The sequence below is a fragment of the Hemiscyllium ocellatum genome, chromosome 20 (genome assembly GCF_020745735.1).
Source record: "Hemiscyllium ocellatum isolate sHemOce1 chromosome 20, sHemOce1.pat.X.cur, whole genome shotgun sequence".
Lineage (NCBI taxonomy): Eukaryota > Metazoa > Chordata > Chondrichthyes > Orectolobiformes > Hemiscylliidae > Hemiscyllium > Hemiscyllium ocellatum.
The window spans coordinates 401,906-414,765 of NC_083420.1; the positions used below are offsets into that span (position 1 = coordinate 401,906).

A 12,860-nucleotide genomic window follows, 5' to 3' on the forward strand; every position below is an offset into this window, starting at 1 on the left:
ATGTATAATAGCCTTCAATAATCTTCAGAAAGATTGATTTGATTACACTTGTTCGAAGGTGATTTGGTGGCTTTCTTATAACGTCAACATTGAATCCTTACTTCCCTGCCTTAAGGTAAGTGCTTTAGATAAAAGCATTTGTGGCAGCAAAGGAATGAATAAATTGTTCTTAAACCAATGACTGCACTGTAACTGCAAACCCGTTTGTATGAGGTATTGCTTTTTACACTGCATTAATTACACTCTTCAGAGATGCAACCAATAGAGGTGACTGTACATCATCAAATTTTAATGTATTAATTTACCTACTTTAATGACAGTTCAGCTCAGTTCCCTTAAGAGCAATGCAGTTAAAGCACTTTCTTCTAATGATGCCAGCTTAGCAGCAAGCAGCAGGTGGAAGAATCCAGAGTCGAACATGTGTTGAAGGATAGAGACTGGATACAGAGCCTCAGTCAAGGTGCCGGCATTCATTGTGTGTTTTCATGTTTAGACTGAGTCAACTAACAAGGAAAATCCATGGAGCATAATCACATTTTCAACACCGACAGTCCCCTACCCTCCCATGATGGGGAGCATGCTTGTGGTTTAGAATATGTACGTGTTGCCTACTACAGTCTTCTGCTGTGCTTAGGTTTACCAGGTGAGTGCACATTTTTATCTAAGAGGAAAAGCTCAGTAAAAGACTTGCAATGTTAACGCTGGCTTCACATTTATTCAAATGATAGTTTAATGAAACTGTAAAGAAATGATAAACTCATTATCGTGGAATAAGAAACTGATCCTTGTTTCTCTAAAGATCTTAGTATATCTTAAAGAATTGTCTAGATCACATCTTTCAATTTCTATCAAATATTATATTGTGCATTTAAATTAAAAAACCTTTAATTTGGAACATAATTAGCAAAATATTAGGACAAAAGAAATCTCCCCTTTTTACTTAATACTAATCCAATTTTAAAAAAAGATAACTTACAAAAATTAAGTCGGAAATGAAACACTGTGAGGTCATTATGTTTCCTTTGTGAGCTCAAAATGAAAGGACCTTCTCCTCATTCAGAACCTCAAAATATCACATTCAATTTGTAAAGTTAAAAACAGAGCTGTAGCTGATGGCAGGACAAATAATTATCCTCTTTAATGTGTGTATAATAAACTGCAGATATCATGATTTACATTTCTGTTGAGTGATGCTCTTATTTTCTACTATCAGAATGAATGTTTAACACATTGAAATTAGAACATCAGCACAAAATACATTTTAAAATGTTAAACAAAGGAGAAACAGTGTTTATTTATGTATGTAATATAGTTACAGATTAAAACAATAATTGCGAATGGAACCTATATGCATCAACGTTTCAGTTGTTTATTGAGAGGACAATCCCCATCTTCAGGCAGGAATAAGAACAGATAGGAAGGTAATTTATGGCTTAGGTGACAATCAGAGAAAAACGCTTCATAATTCCAGTGTGCCTCAGCTTGGGAGCTGTGACACAGATTGCTGATCATTGCAATTCGAGTGGGATACAATCAATTCATCAAACCTTTTCACTGGTAAGTATACTAAAGTTAAATTAGTATTATTCAAATATTTTATAGTCATTTTTCTCATAAGCGTACTTATTTCATCACACAGAAAATCACAGGAAAACTGGATTGTCTTTAGTGTGAGCCTCAATAACAAAATGAAATAAATTAAATCAATGTCATGATGAATTGATTTTTCAGAAGATGTTGTTCACAAAATACTTTATTGCTAGATTGGAGATGGGGGGAGCAGTCTGAGGGAAACAATTCTAACTTCCAGGCGGTCTCTGATGAAATATGAAAGACTGGGGAAGCTGGGCTTGTCCTGCTTTGAGTTGAGACAGCTGTGAGGAAATTGGACCAAAGTGTCTCAAATTGTGATGGGTTTAGAGTAAGTTACAAGACTCTGTTTCCATGGTGAAATGAAGAGTCACTGAAGGGCACTGGTATAAGGTAATTGGGCAAGGAATCAGAACAAAACCTGAGGCCAAACTTTCTCACCCGATGATGGCTAGGATTTGGAATGTAGTGCTGGGTATGGTGATCGTTACAGATTCAACAGGCACTAGCAAAAAGGAATTCGATCAACTCTTGGGAAAAAAAAATGCAGGGGCTGTGGGAAAGAGCTAGCAATGGGAGGAATGGAATGACTTTATGAAAGTGCTAGTACACACTTGATGGACTGAACAATCCTCAGCATTTTGCTGCGCTGTAATGTTATAATCCTGTAATTGCACCCAGGTATATGGTCCAGCTGGCTCTCAATCATGTTTCAATGTAAAATACCTTTATTAAATAACATTAGATGATGGTAAGAGGAGTGAGACATTGTCCAGATTAGTAATGGTCCACGTCAGATCAAAACCTTGGAATTCCCCCATAATGTCGTTTTGAGTCAATACACAGCATGTAGACTCCAGCAGTTCAAGAAGACAGCTCACCACCACATTCTCAAGGGGCAACTAGGGCAGGCAATAAATGCTGGGCCCAACCAGTGACACCTATGTCCTACAAAATGAATAAAAAGACATTATTCTTGTGGAGGCCAGAAAGACTCCTCTTGGATCTGAATGGACATCTCTCTTCATCTTGCTCACTTGGTTTTACTGAGTGTGGGGGGTTATATTGAGCTCCTCACTGTGGGGGTGGGAGTGGGAATTTAAAGCTGCAACCAGTTCCTGTGTATGTCAGAGGGTCCTAGTTTGCTTGGATTACTGAAGCTTCCATCTCATTGTACATGAAAATGCAACAAGGACGATGGAGCAGGTAGAGATTCAGAGCTGGGTAGAAATTGCTAGGAGAGGAGCCTAGCAAGAAAGACAGTGGGACAGCAATGGCAGGAGTTTCCCAGCGGCAGCTCCAGCAGCAGCTCCAGCAGAGCCCCAGCTAGCAGCTCCAGCAGAGCCCCAGCAGCAGCTCCATCAATGATGTCTCCTTCCACAGTTGTTGCCAGGAATCTGAGTTCCTGCAGCATTCTTGGTTTTTAACTCAGATTTCCAGCATCTGCAGTATTTGTTGCTAGCATGAGTTCTATCATAGTTTTAAAACAATAATCAACTCTAAAAAATAATAAAATATACACACAAATTCACAGAAGCATTTCAAATGAAACTCCTTCACATTTCTAATGATTTGTTGTGAAAGAATCATCTTTTTATACAAATCCATCTGCAGGTGACAGAATGATGAAAGACAGAAAGCAATTGGAACGAGAACTAACTTTGACTTTCATAAGAGCTAGAACTAGAAATTATTCTCTGATTTGGTAAAATGCTATCACAAGCTGTTTTACAGTTAATTTTGAACCATTGCACACAGCTACTTGAATTTAATTGGATTCGGTAACTGCATCTCCCTGAATGTTAACAGTTTGGTGTTTCTGCCAGATTATATAACTGATCTCATTTATAATTAACAACTGATTACAATGAAAGGGCTTAATTTTTATCACACCAACACTTTCAGCAATATCAGCAATACGTATCTAATACGGAAATATATACATTTAAAAATAATAATTGAAAATAAAATTTTGGCTATTCTGTACAGTTTTGGTTCTAGCTTTAAAGGAGGCTGTGCTTATGTTGGAGTTGGTACAGTGGAGATACTGGAATAGTCACTAGTTTGAAAGGTTTAAACTTTGATGAGATGACGAGGAAATTGGGTTTTTATTCTCTGGAGCTTTGAAGAATGAGAGGTGATCTCACACAACATTGAACAGTACAGCATGGGAAAGGGCCCTTTGGCCCATGATGTTATGCCAAACATAGATCCAAATGAAACTACTCCCTTCCGCCTGCCCTTGATCCATATCCCTGCATTCCTGTATATCCATGTGCTTCCCTAAGTCTCTTTAACACCCCTATTGTATCTGTCTCCCCCACCATCCCTGGCAGCATGTTCCACACTCCTACCACTCAGTGTGTAAAAAAACCTGCCCCCTCACATCTCCTTTGAACTATCCTCCTCTCTCCTTAAATGCATGACCCCTAGTTTTAGACATTGCAATGCTGGGAAAAAGATTCTGACTATCAACCCGTAATTTTATAGACTTCGATCAAGTCTCCCCTCAGCCTCCGTCACTCCAGAGAAAACAACCTGAGTTTTTCTAGCCTCTCCTTATAGTTCATACCCTGTAACCGAGGCGGCGTCCTGGTAAACCTCTTCCATGCCCTCCGCAAAGCCTCCACATCCTTTCTGTAATATGATGACCAGAATTGAACATAATACTCTAAGTGTGCCCTCACCAAAGTCTCATTAAGCTGCAACATGACATCCTGACTCTTATACTTTAGAGCTTAAAAATGTGTTGCTGGAAAAGCGCAGCAGGTCAGGTAGCATCAAAGGAACAGGAGAATCGATGTTTCGGGCATAACCCCTTCTTCAGGAATGAGGAGGGTGTGCCAAGCAGGCTAAAATAAAAGGTAGGGAGGAGGGACTTGAAGGAGGGGCATTGGAGATGCGATAGGTGGAAGGAGGTCAAGGTGAGGGTGATAGGCCGGAGTGGGGTGTGGGCAGAGAGGTCAGGAAAAAGATTGCAGGTTAGGAAGGCGGTGCTGAGAATAGGTGGGGGAGGGGAAATGAAGAAACTGGAGAAATCTGCATTCATCCTTTGTGGTTGGAGGGTTCCTAGGCAGAAATTGAGGCACTCTTCCTCTAAGCGTCGTGTTGCCATGGTCTGGCGATGGAGGAGGCCAAAGACCTGCATGTCTTTGGCGGAGTGGGAGGGGGAGTTAAAGTGTTCAGCCACGGGGTGGTTGGGTTGGTTGGGTTGGTTGGTGCAGGTGTCCCAGAGGTGTCCAAGCCAGCATTTGGAAAATTCAAAAAGGTGTCATTTCCCAAATAGAATCTGTTTCTTTTCAGACAAATTTAGAACAAATAAGAATGTATAGCAGCAATAAGAGATGAGGTTCAGCTCAATGTCCTCCTCAAAATACAAAAAACCTGATCTTTAAAATGTTTCCAAGACCAAAGAGTGAAAACTGTTTATTTTAATGTCACACTGCTTTATTTTAAAATAGAATAAAAGGGGTCAACATTCTTACAGAATTCAGATTGGTCATCCTGTGCTGAATAATGCAATCATCAGTTTTTGAAAACAGGAACAATCATTTACATTTTTGTGATTTGACTGGATCATGAGGAAAAAACTGATTTGGCCATTAATGTCTCAGATCAATGACCTTTCATCAGAACTGGAGGATGTTATAAATGAACAGCTTTCCTGCAAGCGCACAGCTAGGAAAAAGAGATTATGAAAAATAGAAAATGGACAAGGCGGTGAGTTGGAGTGATTCAAGTACGAAAGTGATCATGGCAGGCGCCGGAGATCACTTAACAAGTGCAGGAACATAAGATGGAATACAGGGAGAACTAGCCATTTGGATACAGAACTGGCTCAAAGATAGAAGACAGAGGATGGTGGTGGAGGGTTGTTTTTCAGACTGGAGGCCTGTGACCAGTGGAGTGCCACAAGGATCGGTGCTGGGTCCTCTACTTTTTGTCATTTACATAAATGATTTGGATGTGAGCATAAGAGGTACAGTTAGTAAGTTTGCAGATGACACCAAAATTGGAGGTGTAGTGGGCAGTGAAGAGAGTTACCTCAGATTACAACAGGATCTGGACCAGATGGGCCAATGGGCTGAGAAGTGATAGATGGAGTTTAATTCAGATAAATGCGAGGTGCTGCATTTTGGGAAAACAAATCTTAGCAGGACCTATGCACTTAATGGTAAGGTCCTAGGGAGTGTTGCTGCACAAAGAGACCTTGGAGTGCAGGTTCATAGCTCCTTGAAAGTGGAGTCGCAGGTAGATAGGATAGTGAATAAAGCATTTGGTATGCTTTCCTTTATTGGTCAGAGTATTGAGTACAGGAGTTGGGAGGTCATGTTGTGGCTGTACAGGACATGGTTAGGCCACTGTTGGAATATTGCATGCAATTCTGGTCTCCTTCCTATCGGAAAGATGTTATGAAACTTAGATTTACAAGGACGTTGCCAGGGTTGGAGGGCTTGAGTTATAGGGAGAGGCTGAACAGGCTGGGGCTGTTTTCCCTGGAGTGTCGGAGGCTGAGGGGTGACCTTATAGTGGCTTACGAGATTATGAGGGGCATGGATAGGATAAATAGACAAAGTCTTTTCCCTGGGGTTGGGGAGTCCAGAACTAGAGGGTGTAAGTTTAGGGTGAGAGGGGAAAGATATAAAAGAGACCTAAGGGGCAACTTTTTCACACAGAGGGTGGTACGTGCATGGAATGAGCTGCCAGAGGATGTGGTGGAGGCTGGTACAACTGTAATATTTAAGAGGCATTTGGATGGGTATATGAATAGGAAGGGTTTGGAGGGCTATGGGCCAGGCGCTGGCAGGTGGGACTAGATTGGGTTGGGATATCTGGTCGACATGGACGGGTTGGACCAAAGGGTCTGTTTCCATGCTGTACATCTCTATGACTCTATGACTTTATAAGATGGGTTTGAAGGAGGTGGAAATGATTACCCAGAATAACAGAAGTTTGGAAAATATGGCAAATAGGAAAACATACCCAGTTGAGGAATAGTCAGCAGACTCCAAGGTACAACTCTCAAGCTGTTCAGTGTTTCCAGTATAATTACCAGCTCACTTCTCCTCCACTTCCAATGGTGCAGATGCAACCATTCACCACTGAGTTAAGGTAGAAACCTACTCTATCATAGACCTTTCATAACATGACATGAGTCTGGGGAATTAGTAGTAGAGGATAAAGAGATGACAGACAAATTAAACAATTTTTTTTTCCTTGGTCTTTACTGAAGAGGACATAAGTAACAGTTGGGAGGCAGCTGTAAATCAGGAAATAAAAGTGAGGGAAAAACATAAAAACATTACAATTACCAGTGAAATGAGATTGAGTAAATAATTGGAACTGCCAGACCCTGATGGATGTCATCCTTGTATTACAAAAGAAGGAACTAGTGATAAAATTGATGCATTAGTTTTAACTTACCAAAGCTCAGACAACGTTCTTTCAGATTGGAGAATGGTTAATGTACCTCCTTTATTCAAAAAGAGAGAGAGGTAGAAAGCAAGAAACTACAGGCCAGTTAGTTTAACGTGTCATTTTGTACAATGTCAGAAGCTATTATGAAAGAAATTATAACAAAGTACTTGGAGAAGATGAAAATAATCAGACAGAGACAACGTGGTTTTGTCAAAGGGTAATTATGTCTAACTTATTTATTGGAACTCTTTGAAGAAGTAACTCATGCTGTTGATTAAAGGAAATCTGTGGATATACTGTATTTAGACTTCCAGGAGGCATTTAATAAGATGCCATATCAAAAGTTATTATGGAAAATAAAACAATGTTGTAGAGTTATTATGGAAAACAAAACAATGTTGTAATGTTTTGGCATGGATAGAAGGTTGGTTGGCTAACTGGGAGCTGAGTACAGGAATAAACGTGCCTTTTTCTGGCTGGCAGGATGTCATGAGTGGTGTGTCACAGGGGACAGTGCTGGTGCCTCAGCTCTTTACAATTTACAGAAATGATCTGAATTAAATGATCAAAGGTATGGAGCTTAATTTGCCAAAGATGTCAAAACAGACAGGAAAGTGAGTTGTGAAGATGACATAAGGACCCTACAAAGGAATATAGTGAGTCATCAAAGATCTGGCAAATGGAGAAAGTGTGAAATGGTTCATTTTGGCAGAAAAAAATCAAAAAGAAGCCTGATATCTGAATGTTTAGAGGGTATAAAGCTCTGAGACGCAGAGATGGATCTGGGTTTCCGAGCGCATGAATCTCAGAAGGTCGGTATCTAGGTACAGCAGGTAACCAGGAAGGCTCAGACAACAATATGGTTTATTGCAAGAGAAATTGAATGAAGGATTAGGGAGATTATGTTTCAGTTACACATGGCATTGGTGAGACTGCATCTGGAGTACTGTGTACAGTACTGGTCACTGCACTTTGTGTGAGGATGTTAATGTATTGGAAGTCATTCAGTGAAGGTTTAGAACAAAGAACAATACAGCACAGGAACAGACCCTTCGGCTCTCCAAGCCTGTGCTGACACACTTTGCCCTTCCTTGCTAAAACTTTCTTCCCTTACAGGGTCCCTATCCCTCTACTTCCTTCCTAATCACAAATTTATCCAGGTGTTTCTTGAATGCTTCTATTGTGTCTGCTTCCACTACCTCCTCTGGCAGCACGTTCCAGGCACTCACCACGCTTTGTGTGAAAAACTTGCCTCGCACATCTCTTTTAAACATTCCCCCCTCACATTTTGAGCTTGTGTCCTCGAGTAATTCACCCCTCAATATTGGGGAAAAGCCTCTTACTTTTTACTCAATCCTTGCCATTCACAATCTTATGAACTTCTATCAGGTCACCCCTGAACCTTCTGCATTCTAGTGAAAACAAACCCAGTCTATCCAACCTTTCTTCATAGCTAAAATCCCCCATACTAGGCAACATCCTGGTAAACCTTTTCTGAACCATCTCCATAGCATCCACATCCTTCTGGTAATGTGGTGACCAGAACTGTACGCAATATTCCAAGTATGGCCTAACTAAAGCTTGATAAAGCTGCAACATAACTTGCCTTTCCTTATGCTCAATGCCCCTTCCAATGGAGGCAAGCATACCATTGGCCTTTATTACTCCCTTATCTACCTGCCCTGTCACCTTCAGTGATCTGTGGACCTGCACCCAGATCCCTCTGCACATCAATACTCCAAAAGGTTCTGCCATTCACTGTATAATTTCCACCTGTACTTGACCTTCCAAAGTGCATCACCTCATATTTGTCTGGATTAAACTCCACCTGCCATTTCTCTGCCCATGCATCCAACTGATCTATACCCTGCTATACCCTCTGACAATCTTTCCACTATCCATAATTCTGTGTATCGTCCGCAAACTTACTAATTAGACCAGCTACATTTTCTTCCGAATTATTGATATAGATCACGAACAGCAGAGGTCCCAGCACTGATCCCTGTGGAACACCACTGGTAACAACCCTCCATTCTGAAAAGCATTCTTCCACAGCTGCACTGTCTCCTATGACTCAGCCAGTTCTGTATCCATCTTGCCAACTCATCTGTGATACCATGTGATACCTTTTGTACCAGTCTGCCATGAGGGACCTTGTCAAAGGCTTTACTGAAGTTAATGTAGGCAACATCAACTTCTTTGCCCTCATCACTCACCTTTGTCACCTCCTCAAAAAACTCGATCAAGTTAGTGAGGCACGATCTCTCCCGCACAAAACCATGCTGTCTATTGCTAATAAGTCCATTTGCTTCTAAATGTGTAAAGATCTTGTCCCTGAGAATCTTTTCTAATAATTTTCCTAGCACTGACATGAGGTATACAGGTCTCTAATTTCCTGGATTATTTATGCTACACTTCTTAAACAATGGAACTTTGGCAGTCTCCAATCCTCTGGGACCTCACCTGTGGCCGAAGAGGATACATCGGTGTCTGTCAATGCTCCAGCAATTTGTTCTCTTCCCTCTCAATACTCTGGGATAGATCCCATCAGGACCCTGGGACTTATTCACCTTAACATCATAATGGTTTGCTGGACTAATCCCTGAAATGAATGGATTACCTCATGAGGAAAAACTGGACAGGCTGGACCTGTAACCTCTGGAGTTTAAAAGAGTCAGAAGTAATTTCATTGGAACATCTAAGATACTGAGGGGACTTGACAGGGTGGATGTTGAAAGGATGTTTCTGCTTGTGAGAGGATCTAGAATTTGTCATCATAGTTTAAACATAAGGGGTCTTCTATTAAAACCAAATTGAGATAAAAGTTAAATTTTGAAATTATGTCAAATATGTACTTAGCTAGTGGAAGGTGATGAAACTATCATATGAACCTTGATATCAAATACAAAGTGTAATAAAAATTTATCGTCAAGGTGAGAAATTGCACCTTCCCTGAAGATTGTCTCCAACTGTAAAGCAATTCATTGCTGGGCAGTATTTTCTACCATTGGTTAGATGTTTAACACAATCAATTTCTTCTTGTGCAAATAAAATACAAATTTATTTTCACTCAGCATATTTTATTCCTCATTTTCTGCAATATTTGTATTTTGAACTCAGTCTAAAGGTCAGACAAGTGATTCTCAGTCCTTCTGTAACATCTGTGAATGTCATTTGGTTCCCAGCCAATAATGAGCACTCAGCAGTGATCACACACTGATGCTGTTTTAATGGCTACATACCTTGCCCTCTGCTCAGAACTCCGTCCAATCACTCACCAGAAACTGATGATTCATCACATAAACCTGCAGTTTTGTTCCAAAACATAAACATTACTCTCTCTTTGTTTCACATCAGTCTTTAATTAAAATAAACTCATTTCACAATGATTAAACATTTATGGTCTATGGCAGTGGGATAGTTGTTGAAGTATTTTAAGGAAAGGTTCACAATGATTTTCAAATCTTGCAGATAAATCTCTTCCTGAAAGTTTCTACTTTTGATTTAAATAGGGCAAAGTCAGCATAACTTTGTCAAGAGAAGGTCATACCTCAGACATCTTAGAATTCTTTGAGGCGGTAACAAGAAATTTAGACAAAGGAGAACCAGTAGAAGTGATTTATTTGGATTTCCAGAAGGCCTTTGACAAGGTGCCACACAGAAGACTGCTAAATAAGACAAGAGCACGAGAGGGCATAGACTCAAGGTGAGAGGAGAAAGATTTAAAAGGGACCTGAGGGGCAACCTTTTCACAAGAGGATGGTTTGTATATGGAATGAACTGCCAGAGGAAGTGATAGTTGCAGGTGCAGTTGCAACATTTAAAAGACATTTGGACAGGAACATGGATAGGGAAAGGTTTATAGAGAAATGGACCAAACTCAGGCAAATTTGGGAAATTTGGTTGGCATGGACGAGTTGGATCTAAGGGTATATTTCCAAGTTGTCTGACTCAATGATCCTATGTTGTAAAGAGGAAAGGTACTGGCATGCTTAGAGGATTGGCTGACTGGCAGAAGGCAGACTGACTGGGGATAAAGGGATCTACTTCAGGATGGTGGCTGGTGACTAGTGGAGATCCACAATGATCATTGTTGGGACCACAGCTATTCACTTTATACATTAACAATCTGGACTAAGAAACTGAGGTATTCTGGCTAAGTTTGCAAATGACACAAAGGTAGTTGGAGGGACAGATTGTATTGAGGAAGCAGAGAGGCAGAAAGACTTGCTAGACTGGAAGAGTGGACAAAGAAGTGGCAGATGGAATACAATGTGGGAAAGTGTGAGGTTATGTATTTTGCCAGGAAGAACAGCTGCATGGAGTATTTGTAACTGAGGAAAGGCTTTGGAAATCTGAAGCACAAAGGGATTTAGGAGTCTTAGTTCAGGATTCTCTTCAGGTAAACATATAGGTTCAGATTGCAGTTGGGAAGGCAAATGCAATGTTAGCATTCATTTCAACAGGGCCAGAATACAAGAGCAGGGGTGTACTGCTGAGGCTGTACAAGGCTCTGGTCAGACTTATTGGGAATATTGTGAGTAGTTTTGAGCCCCAAATCTAAGGAAGGATGTGTTAGCCTTGGAGTGGGTTTACAAGAATGACCCCAGGGAAGAAAGGCTTGTCATATGAGGAACGATTGAGGACTTTTGGTCTATAATCAATGGAGTTCAGAAGGATGAGGGAGAGATCTGATTGAAACTTACAGAACACTGCAAGTCAAAAGTGTTTTGCTGAGAATACTGAGAGACTTGGATAAAGTGGATGTGGAGAAGGTGTTTCCACCATTCGGAGAGACCTAAGGGCACAGTCTCACAGTGAAAGGACAACTCTTTAGAATTGAGATGAGGAAGAATTTCTTTAACCACATTATGTTTAATTTGGAGAACTCATTGCCACAGAAGGCTATGGAGACCAAATCATTGAGTGTATTTAACACGTTCAGATTGTTTGTTGATTGGTAAGGGAATTAAGGGTTACAGGGTAAATGGGGTTAAGAAACATATCAGCCATGATTGAATGGCAGAGCAGACTTAATGGGCTGAATGGCCTAATTCTGCTCCTATATCCTAAGGTCTTGCATGAAGGTAATTGAATTTAACTAAAGGAATTGCATTTGAAAATCTTGGCTCTTTAAATGAACATATCATCATAGAATAGGCAGAAATAATGTGTAATAAATTGATTCAATCTGGACAGGGTATATTTTTATTCCTGTTTTCAATATTTAGCCTTGTTTTTATAAATATATCATTTGTATTACCCAGATATCTGATGGCCGGATATCAATCTGCTGTCAGTTAGTGGAAAATAAGGTCAAATGTACGTTTACTGCACATGATGAACAGTCTCCAATCAAATGCAAATTCTAATCATGTAAATTAATCAATTTAGCAATTGGAAATTACTTGATTCTTTCAAATGATTTATTGAAAGGGGAACTGTAAAGAAAATACCTCCTGCAAGAGATTGTGGTACAGGCCGAGAGACCTTGAGCTGTCAGTAACAGTTATTTGGGCAAAAATATTGATGATATGTCCGTCCTCAAGAAGAAGCAGGTGACTGTAACCAGTTCACAATGACTGGGGTATGCCACAAGAAGGAAGATCTAATAAAGACTTGTACACAGAGAGCACATCTGGCAAAACATAAATGCTACTACCAGCAAGTGGAAATTGTGCAGCTATTCCATTATGAAAAGGAAAGAAATGATGAGAATCTGACCAAGGCAATTTTTAAAAATATCTGTCTGTACAACACCACAAAATGAATCCAATAATAACATAAATATCACATTGATGGAGGAATATAGTATCTCCATTAACTTTTGTGAAAATATTTAGTTATTTTAT

General features: G+C 40.1%; 1 protein-coding gene across 1 annotated transcript in view; it reads left to right on the forward strand.

Annotated features, from left to right (window-relative positions):
* The first annotated feature begins 519 nt into the window (after positions 1-519).
* gpr139 (G protein-coupled receptor 139) overlaps positions 520-12,860 on the forward strand; it is a 69,802-nt gene continuing 57,461 nt past the window's right edge. The window contains exon 1 of the mRNA XM_060840083.1: positions 520-643. Coding sequence (XP_060696066.1) covers positions 520-643 — 124 coding nt within the window. The remainder of the gene's footprint in view (positions 644-12,860) is intronic.